Consider the following 22,867-nt stretch of genomic DNA (forward strand, 5'->3'; position numbering starts at 1 on the left):
ATCGTTCTCTCAGTCAAAATGGTCCTTATTTCTCTTTACCCCAAGCATTTATCGACAAAGACACGCAAAGGTAAGACTTTTATTACAATGTTTTCTTTTATTTAACTCATTTGAAGGTATACAAGATCCAAAGCAAGACATTGAAAAAAAAAGTATAATTCTGTTATTAAAAATGGCACATTTATTGCTACATTACTGTTATATACAGGACAGTTCTCAATACCTACTTTATATATATATTTATAAAAACAAAGACAAAAAATTATAATAATGACAAAAACCGGAGGCACTCTGAAGACACAACAGCAGTATTGTTCATGTCCCTTCTGCGACTGCAAGACACCAGGTTCGGTAAAACTCACACACATCTTAATTCTGATGGAAATAATGGTTAGCAGTCTTACTTCGGCACACAACAATTCATTCAAAAATGTTCACTTTAGTTGAACATTCATTGCTTTGGGGAGAAAAATAAAGTAATTATAGACAGGAGAATCTTTGATGACACGACAACTCCCCTTCAGCATTATGCAGGAGGCAAAAACAAGTCTCATATATTTCATGGATATTATCAAAACAAACATGATGGTATCAGCTGGGTAAATTGAGAATTACTCATAACAGTCTAGTGTTTCTGGCCCCCATCTGATTAATCGACAAAGATCCTTCAATTTTCTCGTGTGCTTCACAGAACACAGGACACTAACATCTTGAAAGCAAAAAAGCAAATTCCAACCTAGTCAAGCCAAAGATGACAGGAAAGAGAATCCTAAAATTGCCAAAAAGGTGCACACACACACACGGCATAATAATGAGGATGAAAGACTACAATGCTTCTAAATTTCAGATTAAATACTACACAGATGCTTCCAAAAAGAAAAGAAAAAAAGACGGATGAGACATTTTTGCATTTCGAAATAAAACAAATGGTCAAGTTTACAATGAAAGTAAGTTTAGGCACTGACAAGGCATCACTCTCAAAAATGACAGTCTTGAGAATAAGAAGGCCACGATATATATAAATGTTTAACAACTTTTTTATCTTCATCAAGAATTGATAGTAGGTCTCCATTAACCTAAGCTCAGTATCCCCCTTACGGTGAAATGTTATTACTCCGAAATCATATCCATTGTGGACACTGTGAAAATTATTCAGGTTATAACACCATTTCTTTCCTACATACATAATTCAAACAATCGGGGAACATTATCTCACGCATATGACGAAAAATGGGTTGAGACGTACACCTTGAAATGACAATATGGATCAACTAAACTCACAGTAAGCCAGTCTGATGGAGACGTGAGAGTGTGTACATCTGAATGTTACATTCAAACAGGTTGCATTGTGTGCACTGGCGAGACTGAAATGATGGTGAACGTTGCTTACGCTCTACACCATTGCCTAAGAACACTTCTAGTGACGTACAGTTCCCTGAAATCAGGAAACTATCGCGAGGCTTTGAACCTCAATGCACCCTTAACCATCACTATCAGTTCTTCATTAGCATATCAGGGGGCGTCTGGGATCAAATTAGCCACGGGTCGCCTCGCCCAAACCTTTCGTTTCTGAAAATATACGCAGGGTTTTTTCTTGAAATCGTACGACGCGTCTCCGAGCGTTCACTTGCGCTATAGACTCTACACTTCAAACTAACATGTTTTTGTTAATTAGGAATCTACAATGCATCGACTAACAAAAATATATATATTTATGTATATATATATATATATATTCTTACATTTTTCCTCAAATCGAAATAATATCCATTTCATATGTGTGAGGTGGACATGTGTACGCTTTTGGCAACAATGAGTCGATGCGAGCGAGTGATGATTGAAGTTATTCGGTTGATAAAAATAAAAGAAGTGAAAGGTCAACTTGGCAATTTTTTGCTTGGGGACACAATGGAATCCAAGCGCTGTTGTCATTGTAACAGAAGCTCACGCTCCTTTATGATGTGCTTTCTTCCGATTGGCTGAAATAGTCAATGGCATCGTGAGAGCTGATAATGCGTGGTGTTTCCAGGAAGATGAAACAGTCTGAAGAGCTGCGACGGCCCGTGTGCTTTTCTCTCGTTCCCAAAGAGCCCTGGCCCATAGAGCAGAGGCATGCTGGGATACACCGTCCTCAAAAGCACTGCAGGTTTGCCCCATTTCTCATGGGGTTTGGTGAAACAACGCACGTAAGACTGTACCTTTCAGTAGGGAATGACAAACCACATAAAAAAAAAAAGAAAGAAAAGAAAAATTGCTCATGTACAAGCAACTCCCAAACTTTTTTTGTTCCGCACACGTAAGCAGTTTGCGTCTTTTATATAAAACGTAACAATTAGGCACGAATCCATGATTAAATTGACGTCCGTCTCGTCTCTCGATCAAAACTCTCTTTTTCTGCAGTGGAAAAACAAACGTCAGCTGTGGTCAGAACTTGTCTATTTCTATGATCCAAAGGAAGCAGAAAAATACAAAATGACTTGAGAAAGAGTTCTTCACATTTGTGCTGGTAGTTGCGGTCTGGAGTGATCACGGACAAAATCTGCTGTGTCAGTTTTGGCGGGTCGGTTCGTGTGTCCGAAAAGTTTTGGAGGGCGCATCTCTGATTTCGTGGATGATATGCTTTCCGAGTCACTATATGCACACAGAGAGGATGAGAACGGTGGAAGAGATTCAAGGTCACTGCTTCCAGGAGCCCCAAGAAAGTTCACTGGTTCTAAGGAGAGAAAACAGATTTCCATCAGAGACTAAAACTATAAAATATCATTTAGTAATTGAAATTAAGATACTTTAAAATAAGTGTAACACTTTACACTAATTACTTCTAATTACTGTTCATTGTTTATTTCATCTTAAGCTAATTAGATTTTAACAGACACAACTACAGATATTTATGTATCATTAAATGTTGCAATTAACAATAACTAAAAATCATTGAGTCCTTAAGAAGTATTTCTCAATGTGTAATTGACTAATATTAACAAACGTTGCCAAAATAAAATATAAGTATGGTCTTGCATTGGAAAATAACTGAAATAGGTTTTAAGATGAAGTACTAAAATTACTAAAGCAATTTAAAATTACAACGTGCATAACACAATTACTAAAATAAAGGCTATAACTGAAAATACAAAGAAAGAAGCTAATTTAAAATATGATTAAATAATACAATATCACATATACACTACTAAAATAACTAATAAGAAACAAATTTTTAATGCCATGGCTGATAAATGGCAGATATTTAAATTCTATACCATTTTGTCAAAATAAATAACAAAAAGCATTACAACATTGGATAAAAATGGATTTAGTTTTTGACATTTGCTTAAGACCATTAAATTGTGCTATTAAAATAAGTGTTAATCAGCACAGTAGCGATAAAATGCATCTCTAATTTTTGGTGTCTAACTATTGTATACTATATTAACTGTATTATCAATAGTGAAAAAAAATCGAACTAGTGACCAAAAAGTGTTTGCATAACCTGGGTTACACAAAGTGAGGCAATGTTTAAATGTGCATTAACATACCACATGATCACATGTGACTGACAGAGTTGCGTCCATCTCCTCCTAGTCCTTGATGTGGTCCGGAGATCTGCATTTGAGTGTCTCCAACCACCCCGGACACTTTCTCCTCTTCACGTCGCTTCAGACATGCCGCTTTTGGGTTCAGGTTGCGTTCTAAATGAAAATTAAAGTAAAAGCACAAAATTAGGGATTAATTCACATAAAAGGAAGTCCAATACTGATTTTTAGAAAAGGTTAACTGTTCATTTATCATAAAGCATTTCACTGATATTTGCAAGGCCAAGTGAACAGATATCAATCAAAACTATTATAAATTAAAATATTTCAATAAGTCTCAACATATTATTTCCCCATTGAATATTAAGTATTACTCAAAAAATGTCAAATTATACAAGTAAATGCTGTTTTGTGTTAGTATTAAAGAGTTAGTTCACCCAAAAATGAAAATTCTGTCATTAATTACTCACCATGGTGTCGTTCAAAACCTGTATGAAATTAGTTCATCTTCGGAACACAAATTAAGATATTTTTGATGAAATCCGAGAGCTCTCTGGCTCCTCCCATAGGCAGCAAGGATCCAAACATGATCAAGGATCAGAAATGTAGCAAGGAGATCCGTTAAAATAATCCATGGCACATCAGTGGTTCAACCGTAATTTTACAAAGCTACGAGAATATTTTAGTGCGCAAAGAAATAATTGTCACATGGATTATTTTAACGAGGGCTGTAATGGTAAGAATTTTTTTATCACGATTATAGTGACCAAAGTTATCACGGTTATCAGTATTATCACGGTATTGTTAAAATGTGTTGGAGACGTTCAAAAAGTACCGGCACATAAATCACTTTAGGTTTTATTTATAAAATTAAACAAACAACAAATAAAATTACTTTTTGTTTGCATAAATCATACATTTTAAATCATAAATTTTAAATGACAACTTGACTAACAACAGTTTAATAGCACATTCAAATATCTCATGTAAATGTTCAAATAAAGCTTTGAAAAAGTTTAATAAAAAGGTAAACCTCAGCCTATATAATTTCAGCCTATATAAAAAAAAAAGTTAAGTCAAAATGATAATTATTAATAATAATATAAAATGATTATATGCATTTTATCTACTCCATAAATCATTCTAGGTAATTTATCTAAATTGTTTAAATATGTAGAATCCACATAAACTTGTTTTTGTTCAACCGGTCAAAATTTACAGCAGGGCATGCAGATTCGGTCTGTTTTTGTCCTGACAGAAGCTACACGCAGACTGAACGTAAACATAAGTCTCTGTTAATCCAGTTGTTGACAGAAGGTGGCGCTTATAGAAAAGCTGAATTACAGCTGTTTCCCGTAACCTCCGTGGACAAAAGCAGTATTGTGATTGAGAACGCTTCCTTCAGGTATAACATGGAGGAGAAATGAAAACAAAAAGTCATCAAATCGTTTCTGAACACAGTCAGAACCTTCAGAAGTACATTCATATATTAATTCATATATTAATTCGTATAATTTCCCATTTTCACTCAAAACGAAACTACTCCGCGTGCTGTTACTGAAAACTAAGCTTTATGCTGGATAGTATTTCTTTATTGGGAGTTGTTCCAATCGCAGTTATTGAATACAGATTTAATGATAATTAAAATATGAAACGGTAATACTAACCGTGGGGATCGGGTTTGGATCCTTGCAGTCGATGGAGGGCCAGAGGGCTCTTGGAATTCATCAAAAATATCTTAATTTGTGTTACGAAGATGAACAAAGGTCTTACATGTTTGGAACGACATGAAGGCGAGTAAATAATGACAGAGTTTTAATTTTTTTGCGTGAACTATCCCTTTAAAGGAGAAAACGCATACCGCGGACTTGCTGCTCCAGGTTTAGGATCACGTTGACGGCCTGGTGCAGGATGAGCAGTTTGGTCTGGGGTTTGTCATTGCTCAGGTGCAGCTGGCACATGCGGCCGAGCTCTTTGAAGGCCTCATTGATATCACGCACGCGCAGTCGCTCTCGTGCGTTGTTCGCCACTCGCCGCTCTTTCTCCCGCTCGACCTTTAACTCTGGCGGTAAATCCTCATCATCTTCATTGTCTTGACTGTGAAGAGATAATAATACATATAACATTTAAATTCCATTTTTAAAACCGTACAATTAATTGAACATTTATTTTATTTGACCATTTAACACGTTTAACAAGGTGACAAGTACACTCTCTAGTCCAGGTGCCTGCTGAAGTATATTAGGTGTCAAGTTGTGTACATAAAGTACTTATAAATCTCTTAAATATAGTACTAGTCAAAAGTTTGGACACACCTGACTAATGTCTTCTCATGCTACATAGGTTTTGGATCTGAAGGCTTTGCATAAATGTGTCAAATCAGTGAAAACAGTGTCCAGAATACATGCAAACTCCTTCAAAGCTGTTAAGCATCATAGTCCATTAGGGTTATTTCATAGTTTTGCTGATTTTTTTTTTCATTTTCACCATTTCATGACAAAAGAATGAGAATTTATCTCCAAACGTTTTACTGGTGTAGTATAGAAACATCAATTTTAACCCAATTTTAGATCAGGAGGTGAATGAAAAAAATCATATATAAAAGACAAAAACACAAATGTTCTTTATTTGCTGCCAATTGTGCATTGAAAAACCAGTGAAAACATCCTATATAGGTCAGAGTCCCACCTGTGCAAAAATCGTCTTAGTGTTTTAATGGCTTTGAATTTATTTTGTGCACAATAACACACAGACATTTAAAGTTTAAAAGCGAATCAAGTGTGCATCCGGAGTCTTTCACAAACATGCACTCTATGGTGGGAGATAGACTTACTCTTCTCCCTGGTCTGATACACCTGAAAGGACTTGATGGGTAAACACCTCCTTTCTGAAAACAATGTGAGAGTTTGGGAGGGGGGTGGAGAACACTATAAAACATGGTATTTTGGGTGTTGGGGGAGCCCAAACACTTTCAGATCAGGCCTGGCCTGATGTGAAGAAACATTTGAACAGACACAGAAACTTATTAGACATTTGTTGTAGACGATCAAATTAAGACAATGCAGATTTGCTTCAAACCAACGTTTGGTTGAGTGTTTACGGTTTAAAAATCAATCAGCCATTAGTTTAGAGGAATGCTTAAAAAGGCGATCTTGTACCTTGTTCTGGTACGAGACGGTTTGCTTTCCTTCTTCTCTTCCTCAGACTTATCGGCCACAGAGGAGTTCTCCTCTTCCTCCTTGTCTTCCCTCTTAATATCAGACTTGTTTGACGAAAGCGTGGTGTGGGCCAAGCCTCCGGGCAAACCTGAAGCCAAAAATAGGAAATCATTAAATGCATCCCGCTGAAACTCACACGCAACTCTCAGCATTTGCATCTGTTGTTTACATGTTCGGTCGGTTCAGAAAGAGAAATTGAAACTTCTACTCACTGTTAAAACCCTCTGGTGCTCCTCCAGGCTGTGGGGCGCCTGAAGCATGAGCGGACTGCAAAAGGGTGCTGCTGGGAGGAAGGCAGGCATGGTCGTCATGATGGCTTCCAGCCTGCAGACAAGTGCAGCAAGGGAGAGCAATTAGCACATATCAATACCCACAGGTGCAGTTTTATTGTTTTGTGTTACAAACCACATACAGCTCTAAACTAGAGGCCTGTTATCAGTGTTTGTGAAGCTAGTTTGAAACTCTAGTTACATGTCGTTCCAAACACAAAGACCTTTGTTCATCTTCTAAACAAAAATAAAGATATTTTCGATTAAATCTGAGAGCTTTCTGACCCTGCATAGACAGCAACGCAACTGAAACTTTCAAGACCCAGAAAATTAGTAAAGAAATTGTTAAAATAGTCCATGTGTTATCAGTGGTTTAACAGCTTTTCTGAACTTGGATGCGCTACACCTTGTTTACAAGCAGAGCACAATACACGCTTAAAAACTCTGTCTTCGTAAAGATGTCTGAAGATTTCGACAGAGAGGATGAGTTAGAAATTTTTCGTCATGGTTCTCTTGTAAACGTGCATCAAAGACTGACACGGAAGAGAAGAAACTGTTGAATGAAGTTGTTTTTTTGCACACAAAAAGTATTCTCATAGCTTTATAACATTACAGTTGCAATAATTCAACTGTTAAGTGACTAAATTAACCAATACAGTAAAAACATGATGCCTTGGGTGCAATTTCATGTTATCCATCTGTTTGGATCATACATAATGCCTACACTAACCATGGTAGGATGTCTGGTGCTCAGGGGCAGTGCTGGGTTGGAGTAGGTCTGAGGGAGACCCCCCAAAGATCCACTGGATGTGGAGACGGCACTGAGTAGGCCGTGCAGGTCGGCATGGGCTCCAGGGATTCCCGGGGCCTGACCCACCGCATGACTTCGCAGCACATGAATGGCTTCCTCCAGCCGGTCTTCCATTTTGTTCTGCTGTGGAGAGATATAATTGATATTATTGATAGAATATATTATTATAGATATAATACAAGTTATTAAACTGAAATAAATTCCTCTGTAGAATAAAAAGCACAGATGCTTTGTGCACAGAGAGGCCAAAAACAGTCATTAACACAACTAAAAAGTCTATATTAAAAAATATATATACAACAAAATAAGTTGTATTTAATGTTTTGAAGTAAATTTTTTTTAAAAACTATCTAAAAATTTTGTCATTGCTAAATGTGGTTTTACATCAATGTTGTTATTAAGTAAAACTAAAACTATTAAAGTCACTGTCATTAGTTGAAAAAGTTAAGAAAGAAAAAATGTAGCTTAAATGAACCTTTGAAATGGTGCACTGGCAGCTCACATATTACAGATCACAGATTTTAGCTAAAACAAAATTAAAAGTGATGAAAATAAAAAAGCTAAACTACAAAAACAATACGGTTTGTACGTCCATTTAATCAAAGAGTGAAGCTTGAGGTGTTAACATTGGGGAACTTTATAAACCTACCAGTGCATGTAGTCCACCCTCATAGTTAGGAGACAGAGCAGTCTGACCAGAAGCTCTCGACCACTGTGCTGCACCTGCTGAGAAGAACATGATGTATACAGCCTGAGTGTGAAACATCTGAATGCTGGTGTGCCACTACAACAGCAGATGGCGCTCTAGAGCTTCACAATCACACCTTGACCAAAACAAAGCCCATTAATCTAAAGAAAGTGATTTATGAATCTTCATGCTTCTTCCTATGCTTAAACGTTTTTGTCTTGGAATCATTCAATACAAACTTATCTAATGCACCAGATCAAGGTTTGACGGAATAAGACTGCGTATCTGGCTTACTTGCAATGCCCTGAGGGGAGCCCACAGGAGTGGAAGGAGTGGAGGAGAAGTTGTTGCCGTTGTGGTCCGAAGGATAGATCTGTCAATCAAAAACACGACAAAATGTGAAGCGCTTCTTCAACTATGGCGAATAATAATCCATACCCAAAGGATCACTGAAAGTCTGAATAATGCTATCCATCTTTGACTTCACATGGCCAAATGCTCTTTCATGGTGATTAATGAAAGCTCACTCACCGAAGCAAGAGCTTTTCCGATCTCATCACCTGAGCTGCTTGCGACTGAACCTCTGCTTGCTGTGGGAGAGAACGGGAGTACTTATTAACTCCATTCATTACGCCAATGTCACGACTATTCAAGTGATCCATAATTTGCTATCTTCTAAAAATGTCCAGTCAAAGTCCAAATGAGAGATTGAAGGCCATTTCCTCTAAATTACAGTTCGAGTTCAGACTAGTCCAGGGCCAAAAATGATTTCACAAGAAGAATCAACTTCAAGATCCAATCTGAACTCACTTACAAGCTCATTTCACAACCTAGAGGACATTAAAATCAAACGACGAAGGTAATTTACCCAAAATGCTGTCTGATCCATTCATGGAGGATGTGTGGCTATAAGCTGCGGAGCCTGAATGGAAGCCATTGACGTCCGCTCCATGCAAGGGATAGTTCTGTAAGGAATAAACACAGTTACTGGAGCTTCTGAATTGAGTCACAATTTAAGTCCTTTTCCAAAACCTTTCAGAAGACATACCATTCTGTCTTGTGGGTTTATCGCAGAGAAGGAGCCTGGCTGACTGATGTGAGGCGAATTCCCCAGCATAGCCGTGTAGCCCGACTGACCTATGGATCCAGAGGGGGCCCAGGGGTCCGAAGAGGAGTGTAGGCCCTCTGCGAACACAAAGGCAGAAGGGAAGGATCAATAACAATCAGCACAAGAACTTATGTGGATGTCTATTCTAATCCAAAGGAACATTTGTCTTTAACAAGTTATGCACGCATTAATATTAGAATTTACGGCTCTGGGAGATAAAGGAAAGATGATTTTATTTCTCCAGTGTACACACCTTGCATGTAAAAGGATCCTGGGTACACAGAACCAGGTTTGGAGCCTGGGTAGGCAGCACCATCACGGATATAGTCATCGCCAGAGGTGGCAGCATAAACCTGCGTTTACAAACAAGGACATAAAGAAACATGGCGTTCAAAGTAACAGGCTTCATATGGACAAAATATCCATAGCAAATCGCTTGCACTTGAATGCACAACTGACATGGAGCCCATGAAGCTGGCAAGCGCGTAGTGATTTTCGGTACAAATGACGTGGACGCGTGTTTCCATAGTGCCCCCTCAGATAAAGTGGCAGGGATAGAGAACAGAGCATGCTGGGAAATGCGCCACGGCCATCTCATGGCACAGTCGGCACTTCCTCTCGCACTCCCATGAGCCAAAAAGGACAGGGAGGACAGCTACAGGGAGCACCATCACTGAGAGTGAGTCCAACTCAGGCTAAGACCACTGGGTGTTAATATATTCCATAACGTTGAAATGGAAAAAAAAGCTTCGTTTTGTTTATAGTAGTCACAATAAAATTATCTGGAACCGTTAAACGGAACTGCATGATGATCGGAAATTCATCTGAATTCAGGAGCCCCGAGGCATACCTCCATACAGCGTATTCCCCAACAAGCACGTCTAAACATGTATGATTTGTATGTTTGTCTGTATGCGTGCATACATGAGAGAGTGTTTGGGAGGGAGGGGGGCGCCGGAGGGCGGGTGGGTCTCGGGCCAACGGAGAATACAAATCCAGCAAAGCGATATTTCTCTTTTGCCTGTAATTTGATTTAACAGGGAGAAGTGGGATGGGAATGGAGAGATGCACTTCTAATTACAGAGCCATCTGCCTACTCCTGGAGCCCGTCCAACTCCACAGGCAGCTGGGCTGAAGAGGGGAGGGGTGAGAACAGTGGGGGGAGAGGTCTTGCCGAAGAAGTGGTAGGAGTGGAGCAAAATAGACTGGTTGATTATGTAGAAACCACATAAAAGAACAAATGAGGGAGGAAAAAGAACCTGAGAATGGCCCTCTTCTCTGAAGTCCACCAGGAAACACACCCTCGCAATGATTTGTTGATGCACTTGAGAAGATCAATATCCTTTAGTGCTTAGCCAAAGTTGGATTTAAACTTCAAAAAAACGTAGATTTTGAAATATCTCAAAAGTATGGCAAAGGTAGCAGGTGAGCATTGGCGCATTCATTAGGGTATAATAATGCTGTGGCGGCAAAAAGGAAGTTATACTGAGCCGTAGAGTAGGATTCAGCAGGAGCTAGATTCCTAGCTCATCAGAAGCCATTAATCTGAGCTAAGACAAGCAAGAGAGGGAGAGAGAGAGAGAGAGGTGCAAGGGGACTCACAACTGGGTCACTTTGGAAGAGGGGGAGGATAAGGTCTAGCATTGGCGAAAATGAAGGATCACATTCAGGGAGGGGTTTTAGAGGGCAAAGTGTTGAGCTTATGTGGATTTAGATCAAGAAACAATGGTTACTCTTCCCATGACTTGAAAAAAGGGGTATGACTTCTTGCATGTTTTTTCAAGTTAACGCTGACTTGCAATGGTCAAAGGTTCAGAAGGATTATGGACCTTAGTCATGGTAAACATATTTTGATGCAAATGAAAATACATACCCTGTTCAATCAAAAGTCTGTCAACTGGATTGTTTATGGAAGGATGGGCCTTAAATATTTAATAGTTTGTCACAACGGTACAATCTCTGAGGGTTTATTTAAAGGTCCTGTTCTCGCCAGTAACAAATCATTACCTACGACTTTTGCCTCAATAACTAATTTGTTGCGTACTAATAGTTAGCAAGGTAGCTGTTTAGTTTAGGTATTGGGTAGGATTAGGCACCTTCCTGCAAGAATTTATCACTAAAAACGTCCAGGCAGATGTGTTGGAGCTAAACTTTTGGGCTGATGTCAAACCATTTCAGATGCCACAAATGCTGGAATTCAATTCTGGAAGTTCCTGTAATGGCCACTACATCATCACAACATGTTTATGCAATTACAATTTTCTAAAGGGCAGGACTTTGGTGACTTAACAGCTGTGTAATTCCTCACAATTCGGGTCATTAAAATGGAAAGGTTGTAATGAAATATTTTTAGTGGGAAACATGTAAGAAAGTTTCAGAAAGGTTACTCACTGAAGATGGCAGTCCTGGCGGCTTCCTGATCTTTTTCGGTTGGGGATCTGTGAAAAAGATCAAAGCATACATGGTACTCTGTCCTTCCATACTGATTGATCTGATGCAAGTCTAGTAAATGTTGTCATTTACCCATGCTTCCCTCTGAGGGGCGTCTCCGGGGGTTGTTGGGGTATGATTGGTAAAACTGTGAGCCAGACTTCAGTCCGGATGGAGACATGGCATCTGCAGAAGGCATGGCGATGTCTGAGGGCAGGAACCCTGGCTTTAGAGGACAACAAGATGACAGATTTAAGCACTTTAAGTGACTAAAGCACTTTCAAGTGTTGCTCAAGAATTGATTCAACTTACCTGGCCCCCAAAGGAAGAGTAAGCGCCCCTTTCATTCTTGCCTGCGAATACAAATTAAATTGGAGTGAACCGATCTCACTCAGCATTTTTAATGGAGTGCAAATGTCACAATTATTGGAAGAAATTGAAGCCAATGCCACAACATGGAGGTTGAGTAAATGCTCTTTGTGAGGCTAAAGAGGAACTCAAATACCCTGAGCAACTTCCAAACCCAAGGGGCAGTTTCTACATTTGTGGCTTTGAGATAAACCAACTAGAAGTTGGTAAGCTCACTCACCACTAATTCCTGTGCCAAGGAATGGAGAAGATAGTCCATCATGTTCGTTGAAGTGTGAGCCCTCTCCATAGTTCTGGAAACACCCAAGACAGAAGCAGGTCAAAACAATAAAACATGTCCCAACAACACCTTTAGATGAGAAACAAGTAATTGGGTCTACCTGTACCTGGTTAAAAGAAGGACTGGTTTGCTCTCCAGCAGCCCAGGGACTACTGCGTTCTTCCATACCTACAAAGCGATTGATCACAAACTCTCAGACCAATACTGAAGTTTTGGCATGCACTAAACCATCACATAAAGATCCATTTTTAATTCTCCTTTCATGCTTTAAGGCCATTGGACATTTGGTGGCTGGTTCTGTGCTTATCAGACAGCCTCTGGATCTCATCCAAAACCATCACACCACACTAATATCCATGTCATTCAGCAAGCCTCGACATCACTGACCATAAAGGGAGCATTCATTTAGTCACTGGATCTCATTAAGACAAGTTGGGGGGGAGGAACATCATGGCAAGCAGAACAAAAACAGGCTGATCAAAGAATTGCGAAATTAGCATCATTGTACATTTGGGAGTGGAGACCCATAGGGACAACACAGGCCTCAGTACAAGACATATAGGACACGGAGTGTTCTCCAAAATGCTTTGTATGTAGAAAATGCATATTGGAAAACATTGCGGCAACAAAGTGTACTGGAGCAGAAATTCCTCATAAAGCATTCCCCTCTGCCTCCTTTCTTATGCCTTAATGCAAAGCTCTCCAAAGACACATGGCTTAATTGCATGCTGATTTGCATAATTGTGCATATTAATGCAGTTGGTTCATGAATATTCATATTCGCCTTTTGATTTTTTTTTTTTTTAGGTCTAATTAAAAATGTGTGAGAGAAGAGGGGGTCTCAGCCAGAGCGGCCACTGAAGGCTGAGCATGAGTGATGAAGCTAACAAAGCAGAGCAAATAGCGACATCCACACTGACAGCCGTGATCTATGGAGCCCACGCAGGCAGCATGGGAAATGAAGTGGGCACCGACTGTGTGAGTGAAAGAATCTCCCTGGCAGAATCATCTTATGTGGGGAAAATGAAGAGGCAGAGATACTGATTCAGATGCAGAATGACCATAGAAGGTGTTTAACATTGGAGAATGGTTTTGGATTGGATTTGTCAGACTGTTACAAATTAATTAACCACATTAACAAACTAAACTGGTGCCTTTTCAGGGCAAATATGGTTTTGTATGTATAATTATTATTATTCTTTTTGTGGACACAATGTGATTTATATTTTGAGTTATTGGCCACTTATTTGCTGGAATCATCAAAATGCAATTCTTCAAAGACAAATCTGACATTCAGTCATGCAGGAACTGATTCCATTTCCTGCACTGAGGAAAGATCATTTCCTTTATAAACTCCTTCAAATACATCAGCTGCACAGTGTGCAGTTATTCAAGTTCAGATCGCAGCAGATATCAAAAGTGAAGCAATAATGGCTTGAGGTGTCAACCCCCCTACCAACACCTTGGCAATTTTTTGTTTACTCACCATACCGTAATACTATTCTACCATAATTCCTCAAATAAAAGCTGGGGCCTTTATTTACCTGAACTGCAGAAGGTAACAGGCTTTTAGAGGCAGGCCTTTATTTCTAATTCCATCTGTTTGATAAGTAATTGTTTTAAATAAACCTTTTAAAATTAAAAGCGATAGCGTTCCAGTGGACAGAGATCATAACACTAGCACAGAATCAGTTCAGAATCAATCACCAAAATAATCAGTTCAGTACAGACGCGATCTGAATCCCGCATGTGTCCGACAGAAACGGTTCTTAGTTCAGTGTACTGGTGATCCGAAAACCGATGCAACCGGTTCTTCTCGTCAGAGAGCAAGAGCTGTACATTTATATTATTTCAGAAAATTAAAATGAATGACAATAACACTCACAATGACTTTATATAGCAATTATATATACCTCCGTGCCAGCTTTGTGGTTTCAGCGATGGTATTATTAGGCCTAACTTGTTTTGTAATGCTTAATATGTTACTAATAATTAAATTAAAATACTGGCAGCAAAAATAAACACATATTATACATACATTGTATGTATTTGTTATTTTTACTGTCTTGAAACTCTCCTGAGCAGCGTTTTGTGCTCAGATAAGATGACCGTGATTGTAGAGCACCCTCAGGCGACCATTAGTTACATCAGGATGAATACGCCACATAGGTGATTAACGGATAATATCATCCACCAAATTATCATCACATCTCTATCATATCATGTAAGTTAACAACACCTCCTCAGTAAATTAGTGAAACATTAAACTGGGTCCATGCCTAAATAATATACTTTTTTAATTTAATAATGCATGAAATAACCGTTAAAGAGGAAATAATAAAGATTGAAATGGCATCTCTAAGTCCTCTCTGCAAGGGATTAAGGGAAATAGTGTCAGATGTACACTCGGAATCAGAGAGGATTGTGGGTAGTGAACGAATGTGAGAATGAACTCCTTTACTCAGAATTCAGCATTACACAACAGCCGACACCCGATATAGTGCACTTTATTGTGGATAGGGAGTGATTTCGGACACAGCTTTAGTCGCATATGCAAGTGATTTACTCGTAATGTAGAGGGTTGGGGTGTGTGTGAATGTGCTCGCATCTCAGGGATGTGACTGGGGGGAAATGGACTCTGTCCTAATGCTGGCCTCAGTGGGTGACGTGTTGGGCAGCTGTGGGGTGAGCGAGAGGACGCCTGGTGAAGTCCTCCCATGCAAGAAAAATCCTGCAAACACCGTGGCTTTGCCCGAGGAGGGGGAGGAGATGAACACCCCCGTTCCGAGCACTTTTGTCCTGAAGACCAGATGCACTTCTGAAGGCCACTGCTTCCTCTAAAAATGACTTTGGGGATCTTCTGAATGAATAGCAGAGGACAGTCAGAAGTTTAACTCCTGGCCTTTAGTTTAAAGTTGAAAACCACAGCTTTTGTTAATTTGGAATACTTTTTATGATCTTTAAGGAATGTTCTGGGTTCAATAAATGTCAAGCTCTATCAACAGCATTTGTGGCATGTTACCACAGGAAATAAAATGTCCTTTGTCCTTTAATTCTTTAAAAGCAAAATAAAATGGGAAAGGACAGGGCAATACAATAAATGTCAGAGTACAATGTTTTGAAGTTAGGTCCTAACATGAGGCTAGTTGGAAACATTGAAAATTAGCTTGCTTGTGCAAAAAAATATACACATATTACTTGCAGTTCCTGCCATAACCATGTAATGTCAAAACATTTTGTAACTTTGGGACAATTTGTGCAAAAGAAGAACTTTTTATACAGAGAAGATTTTAAACATAAAAATTAGACTGGAACAGCGGTCTCAACACAAAACTATACAAAAAATAAAATAACGTTTTTTAAATCCTCAAAATACTTCTTTAAAAAACAAAAAGGGTCGAGGTAAAAAAAATATTCTGTGGTTATCCAGAACATGTTCACAACTATGCCGACAAAGCTTAGAATGTACTAAACCCGTAATTTTGTTAGAAGTTTAAATGAATAACGTTGAGGAACTGTCACTTGGACCTTTGTTGTCATCTCATATCCTGTTATCCTGAGTTCACAGGGTGAGGCTTATGCTGACTGATGCGGAGACCTTCTAGAAGCATCTCACAAGTGACAGATTTAAGAGTTGGGGTCACCTCGGTGTCAGGTAGCTCTCGCAAATAAAAATCTCAAACTGTGACATTAGCTCGGCCCTGCTATGTAAATGGCACTTTAGGACCGAGAGTGAAGCTGGTGATCTTTCACCGTGTTTCTTTTGCTGTTCTCATGCGGGCCTCCTGCAGGGTGGTGGGAGGTATGAGAGAGCTTTGTTTCAGAGAGGGTCCATTTCCTGTCAGTTGGCAGGAGGAGAAAGTGTTTTCTTGTGTGGGGGGAGGAGTGTTTTACGCGGTGGCGTGGGGCAATCATTTGGAGACCGTAAGGCCTTTATTTAAGTCTTTGTTCTCAGATTGTTCTTATTCAAGGGTGATGTTTAAAGTGTCGATTGGGAAACAGACACACGGACTGGAAAGACTTGAAGAGAAATGCATGGGACGTTCATGACTTTGACAGCTTCTGAAACAATCTAAACTGGAGCAACACAAGCCAACGATGGTTGCAAAAATAACACTTTTGTGAGTGTGATGTGCAACTGGTTATAAAGTAGAAGATGACAAACAGACAACAAACAAAGACAATGAGATGTTTTGGACAAAAACGGGATTATAAACAGAAATCAGTCACTCTTCTTGACCGAACAAAGTTTTTACGATGTACAAGTTTGTGCAATAGGTTCTTTAACTGAACAACCAGTTCAAAGGGATCCAAACTGCCCCGAGCTTTGACTCTGGATATACTACAGTGAATTCATAAAAGAGAGGGTTTAGGAAAACAAGAAGAAGCTTGTCCTTTTCTTCTGTTGAGAGGAAGGAGCACTTAGCAACTGGCCCAAACATCTCAACTGCTATAAAGAACACCGCTTTAAACTTATGAAATGTACAAATATGGCAAATTCGGGGAATATGTGACACTAAACAGGAAAAGGCATGCGTTTAGACTTACCTGAACCACTAAATTGACTGCTAGCAAGTGTGGTAGGCCTGTTCTTCCCATTGGCCACAGGGGGTGCAAACATCTAAGGCAGAAAAATAAGAAGTTTAAGCATAGTAGCATATTAAGACAAACTCACATCAACAGGTGCCCACAGACATCGATTTTTCAGCATTATTGGGGATTCACGCTCTATGACGTCAAGCTTAGCTTGTTCAAACGTTTAATGCTAAAGGTCATGTCAACTTTGCCACATAAAACCCACTAAAATGGTTCAATCTGAAAGAGACTTTTCTCACAAAATAGTATGGCTCTTTGAAGATGCATCTTGTCTCGTACTACAAAGAATTCAAGATTCACGGAAAGGGCTGAAGAGGCTCCGTTTACATGAATGGATGATGCCTCTTTGTTTTTGAAGTGCAAAGAGAAACCCATTAGCAGCAACAGTGCTAGCCTTGCATAGTGCATGAGAGGGACTTTCTGGCGTGGTAGACATTTTTCACAATGTGAACCACCTTTTACACCACGAGAAAGAAGATACCAAATGCTGAAGCTCCTTTAAAAAATTTTTTTTTTTTTTTACAAAAGTTCAAGGCTGGAAAATGAATGCGATATGAGGGAGTAACTAAACCATCAAAAATTTGTAATTAGATTTGAGATCATAATGCATTCGATCTGGCACGTCTGATTATCAATGTATTGTCTTAGCTGATTCACTGCTTCGGTAGATGGCAATTTTCCAATGCAATAAATGAAGCATGGTCGAGCCGTTCAATGAATTAACATTTTTATATTCGCTATTTTTTTTGAAGCTATTTAGGAAAGCATGACCGCCAAGAATAATCAAGTTCTATCAACAGGTGAAATTAAGAATAATAAATGGAAGGATAAGAGAGATAAGGATAAGAGAGACGGTTATTGCTATATGCTGGAGATGTTTCAACTGGCAAACTGCACTTCTAAGGACCCAGTTGGAGACCGCACATGATTTAAAGATTCATTATAATGTTTATAGCCACCAACAACACAGCAGGCATTGTGACGTGAGATCTGATCAGTTTGAAGTGCTATGAAGAAAACCGGCTACCCTCTGACTACAAGGTCAGACGTTGTTGAAGCGAATAAGGAATCATAATGCGATTCTTTACGAGAGAGAGTTTTTGTCTAGATCGGTAACAAAGACTCCATAGTCTCTTCCTTACTGCACTGAAATCCAACAGGTCACTGAGTTCCTTATCTGTTCCCACTGTAGCCATTCTCTGGTGCGCCTCGTTCATACCCCTCGGTCTTTAAAGCACCCTGCAGAAGAAAACCAGAGAGAGACAGCTGGGGTGAGCTATCTAAAGACCAGATGAATGAGAAAAGCAGTGATGAAGTGCATGTCGAATAGTAAATAAAAGTGAGAGTGTATTGTACTCATACACATCTCATAAGAGTACATTACCAGCATTTCCGTGTCTCAACTGAAAAATGGGACTACATTTAATTAACTAACTGTGCATTGCTTCAGGAGGCTGTATGAAATGCCAGTGCCGTCATTATCTTTGTCCAAGATTTTGATTTCGAATCTAAAACTTGCTTGATTTAATTTGGCCGAGGACATCCTGTATGTTTTACACACTACAATTAGTCTTGTGTTACACTTAAACGGCCAAAAAAGCATTACAGGGTTTTATTTTGATTGTTTCCAAAGAGCCAGTTCTTCTATTATGTCGGTCAATCTTATTATTGATATTGTTGTGTTATGCAACTTCAGCACACCAATGAAACTCAATGCGATCACAAGTCAATAAGTTTCCATGAAACCATGATATCAGCACATGGAACATGCAAATCAATGTTCTTGACTTATTGTACATCTCTATCGTGTGTATGATTTATAGTTATCTGGCCAGTCGATTTGCATGAAAGGAGACCATCAAACCAGGGTGTGGGGTTGGCGTGGGGGGGGGGGTTAAACAGTCTCCAAATACAGTAAAATACTTTAAGTATCTCTTTTACTAAAATACAATGAAATCATCAAATATTGGTAAAAAAAAAAAATGAAACTTTTCCTCAGGAACATCATTAGGGGTCCCGTATCATGCCAACAGGTGGTGTGCTTTAGCAGTCCTGCTTATTAACCATTAGTTTCTCTTCAGCAGTCTGATTATAACACTATTACAAGCCAACAGCTAAAATAAAAGTGTTTTTACACCTTGCAAGTACATTTTATTCACACTGCGTTCTCGACTCCCAAACAAAAACAACTAAATGACAACACGTAGAAAGTGGACCCTCAGTAAAAAGACAAGAAAGATAGTAACAGAGGGTCCCACATTCCCCTCTAGTCTTTGCCAGCCAAAACAAAGCCAAACCACAAGTAAAAATATATTACACTTGGTATATATCAGCATATTTCCATGTAAAATGTAACAAACGCCTAAGATCCGAGGAACATGAATTGATTTGAACTGGTATGAACAGCCAATGAGGTGAAGGCCTTGTAGTAGTCTGATTAGGGTTTGGAATCGAGAACCGGTTCTTGAAAAAAAGAAAGAAATTGATCCGAATTATTTATGACCTGTAATTCATTTAGCAGATCAATGTAATCTGACAGTATTTCCTATTGATCATCAATTTAGTCCAATCTGATTCCTAAACAAGTCACTCTATGAGTCGATTCTTTTAAGTGATTCTAAAAATGTAAATAACATTTCGAATTTCGAACGAATGATTCTTATGAACCGGTTTTGTGTAGTGGATCGAAAACTCTTATGAATCAGCTGGAGTTGTTATTGAATGAATCTAGCTCGCTTACTGAACCCCAAGTGATTTATTTAGTTTTGTCTGATTTTAAGTTACCTCATAACTTACATAAGCCTATTACTGACTGGCTGTTCTAATGACAACGTGCAAATAAGACAGGCCTACAAATCATATTATGTTCTATAAATGATGAATGAAACAGCTTACCACCTTTTCGTTTGTTTACTATTTGCATTATAATCAGGGTCAGTTTTATGATGCATTTATGATAGCTCTAAAAGTCTGTAAAGGGAAAAAAACACCAATGCGAGAGATGTAGGCTAGCTACATTTATTTATGATTTGTTACGTCGGTTCTGCTGAAATCTGGTGCGGTCGCATAATTTGAGCTCTAAATGCCACAATCATTTTTCCTGATATTATTATATCAACATCATTAAAATCGTCAAGATATCATTAAGCGAAAAAACTGAAGCAGAATCGCTATATTCCATCCCTAGATTTCCATCCCTAACGGTAAATGTTCCCATCACACACACAATAAAGGGAAATTAATAAAGTGACACTAAAAACAAGGCGAAACACAAATTTGAAACGTATTTCGTAGTTCAAAGGTATGCTAAATTGTATCTTAAGGTCTGTATCACTGCAGCCATTGGTGGTTAGTTGTAAGAGGGTGCAACAGTGTTACCACTAACCACCAATTCAATATAGGCTACCCGAAATAAATCCATGTTAAGAATAAATCCACAAAAAAAATGTCCTTTTTAAACCCCATCTCAATTACTGTGTGCAAACACGTTTAAACTAGAGTTCAGTCACGTCCCTTTCTTTGTGTAAGTAGGCTAAGCTCCACCAAACATGAACAATGTCAATATTTATTCTCAGTTGTAAACTTATTGTATTCCGATAGCAAACCATTTCGAAAACCAATAGGCCACATCGATCGCGCGCACGTACTTTTGATAAGGACGGCGTTATTATCAATATCAAGCAGCCGTCGGGCCGATAACTCTCAATTATTCATGTGTTGTGAGATAAATGTAGAAGCTTGGCCGGGGATTAAGCGCAAGTTAATAAAAGTACCCGCGACAAAATGTCAACTTTTCCTCAAGAGACTCGCGATTTGATGAAGGCGAGTGGGGGTGGGGAGGGGGGCGAGGAATTTCCTGCCCCCCAAAAAGAAGAAAATATTCACCGAAGTAACTGAATTAAACCAAACGTTTTGTGCAAGGCAAACCTGGATACAACACGCTACAACGCAGCGGCCTAAGTTCAGTAGAACATTATACATTTGAACAAATCTACCGAATTAAAGTAACTTTCATCTATTAGTAATTTGTCAATTAAATGTGCACTGACAGCTCGCTCTTAACTAGTCACTTAAACTCATACGCGCCCCACAAAACTAATCCTTACTTTGATAAAAGGACAAAGGAGTCATTTCTGTTAGGATAGAACTGGGTTAAAGACCACCAGCACAAAACTGGGCAGGACTTTCCACCACCAACACAGCCTCAAAGCAAGAAGAAGAAACCAAAAAAAAAAAAAAAACACTCTGCACCCCCCAACTTCCATAAGCACACGTCCTAAAAACTTGCTAAATGGAACTTCAATATGCAATTATGTGACTCTCTGATGTAAATATAAGACTAAAACCATTTCACTTATTGAGTAAAACTCGAGAAACGGGAAAGAAGCATTACCTCTGATTATCAGTTGTTTTACATCCAGTAGTAAAAAAAGAAAAAGAAAGGTTGAATCTCGTAGGGAAAAACCATAAAACTTGAAAGAATTTGAAGCGCGGCGCATTAGAGGCTGATAGGCGCAACAATGTGCGTTATTCCTCCTTTGACATCCTCCAGCAAAACACCAGCGTCATAAATACAGTGTTGCAGGTCTGTATCCAAACGACTTCCTTTATATTGTTACAATTGAGGTGAATTCATTCTTCTAGTAGACATCTTGACCACCTCCATCCACATTGTGAGCAGCAACAATGTATTCCTCCGCTTGGAAAGAGGTGCCTCGAACGCTCGGGTGTCCAGTTTCATGTGCCCAGAGGAGTCAAGAGTTTTTTCGACTAGGTCAACGGGTTAAAACACAAGGAGTGGCCAGGGCGTGCAGAATGGTTGTTGGTCATTAATCAGACAAGGTATAATAGATGTAGTTTAAGGGGAAAATAATTGATTACAGGAACTATAACATCCGGCGGAGGTTCACGGTAGAAAAGTAAGCGGCATTTATACAAGAGCAGCAAGAGATGAAGAGATAAACCCGCATGCTAGCAGCCAATAGAAAGGCGACATAAAGTGACAGGCGGTTGGAACGTCCAATAGGCACACGTATATTCACTCCAGACCCGCCCCTTTCGTGACGAACACTGTGTGTGTTCAGTGAGGCTGACTGAAAGGGGCTAGAGCACAGCCTGCGTGACATCATTTTATTAGTCTGGTTAACGTCGACGCCGGCGCGTTGTTTCTCTAATTCGACCAAAAACGTTCTTAAAAGTGAATTGCCAGTTCACATTGAGGTCTTAGCGACTACTAGTTAGGCTAGTCTATCTACTTGATTTGGTCACACCATTTATTCTTAGGGAAGACTTTGCTGAGGTAAGTTCCAACAGAGCCTTCCAACAGAAGTAGTGTTTACAAGTTTTGCATTTCAGTATCCAGTTCATCTGTTATTTAAATGTTTTTTTTTTTGTTAGTTTTTTGCCTCACGTGACTGTTAACAGTAATGGATTAAAATTTCTTTGTACAAATATAATACAAAATAACCATAGCATATATTAAGTGTTACATTTAATATTCTTATTACTCAGTGCCTATAAATAAATATAAATTTACACTAGCAGCTAACTTGCCAAAGTTACATTAACCCT

The 22,867-nt window shown here is 39.0% G+C and overlaps 1 protein-coding gene across 4 annotated transcripts; it reads right to left on the minus strand.

Moving 5' to 3' along the window:
* Window positions 1–82: 82 nt before the first annotated feature.
* Window positions 83–22,207, minus strand: LOC113039640 (transcription factor E2-alpha). 4 transcript variants are annotated; one of them, XM_026197603.1, is made up of 21 exons: window positions 21,690–22,207; window positions 18,439–18,535; window positions 17,249–17,321; window positions 12,807–12,868; window positions 12,641–12,713; window positions 12,364–12,404; window positions 12,145–12,277; window positions 12,013–12,059; window positions 9,875–9,974; window positions 9,562–9,698; window positions 9,382–9,478; window positions 9,045–9,103; window positions 8,808–8,886; window positions 8,475–8,548; window positions 7,745–7,948; window positions 6,958–7,069; window positions 6,686–6,833; window positions 6,361–6,414; window positions 5,389–5,624; window positions 3,531–3,683; window positions 83–2,713 (listed from the first exon to the last, which is right to left on the minus strand). In XM_026197603.1, the coding sequence occupies exons 2-20, from the start codon at window positions 18,511–18,513 to the stop codon at window positions 3,538–3,540; spliced, it is 1,950 nt and encodes a 649-aa protein (XP_026053388.1). In that variant the 5' UTR covers window positions 18,514–18,535; window positions 21,690–22,207; the 3' UTR covers window positions 83–2,713; window positions 3,531–3,537. The 4 variants fall into 4 exon arrangements, with proteins under 4 accessions (XP_026053388.1, XP_026053387.1, XP_026053389.1 ...); XM_026197602.1 differs by having other exon boundaries at window positions 8,475–8,551; window positions 21,690–22,206; XM_026197604.1 differs by lacking the exon at window positions 6,361–6,414 and having other exon boundaries at window positions 8,475–8,551.
* Window positions 22,208–22,867: the final 660 nt, after the last annotated feature.

The sequence above is a fragment of the Carassius auratus genome, chromosome 22 (genome assembly GCF_003368295.1).
Source record: "Carassius auratus strain Wakin chromosome 22, ASM336829v1, whole genome shotgun sequence".
Lineage (NCBI taxonomy): Eukaryota > Metazoa > Chordata > Actinopteri > Cypriniformes > Cyprinidae > Carassius > Carassius auratus.

Bases quoted from the DNA above. Each gene is read 5' to 3' on its own strand.
- LOC113039640 (XM_026197602.1), bottom strand. From the start codon at position 18,513: ATGAACGAGGCGCACCAGAGAATGGCTACAGTGGGAACAGATAAGGAA. The intron at 12,405-12,640 runs GTGAGTGAGCTT...TTGTATTCGCAG, and splicing joins CCTTGGCACAGGAATTAGTG to GCAAGAATGAAAGGGGCGCT. The intron at 3,684-5,388 runs GTATGCGTTTTC...ATTTTCATTTAG, and splicing joins CCTGGAGCAGCAAGTCCGCG to AACGCAACCTGAACCCAAAA.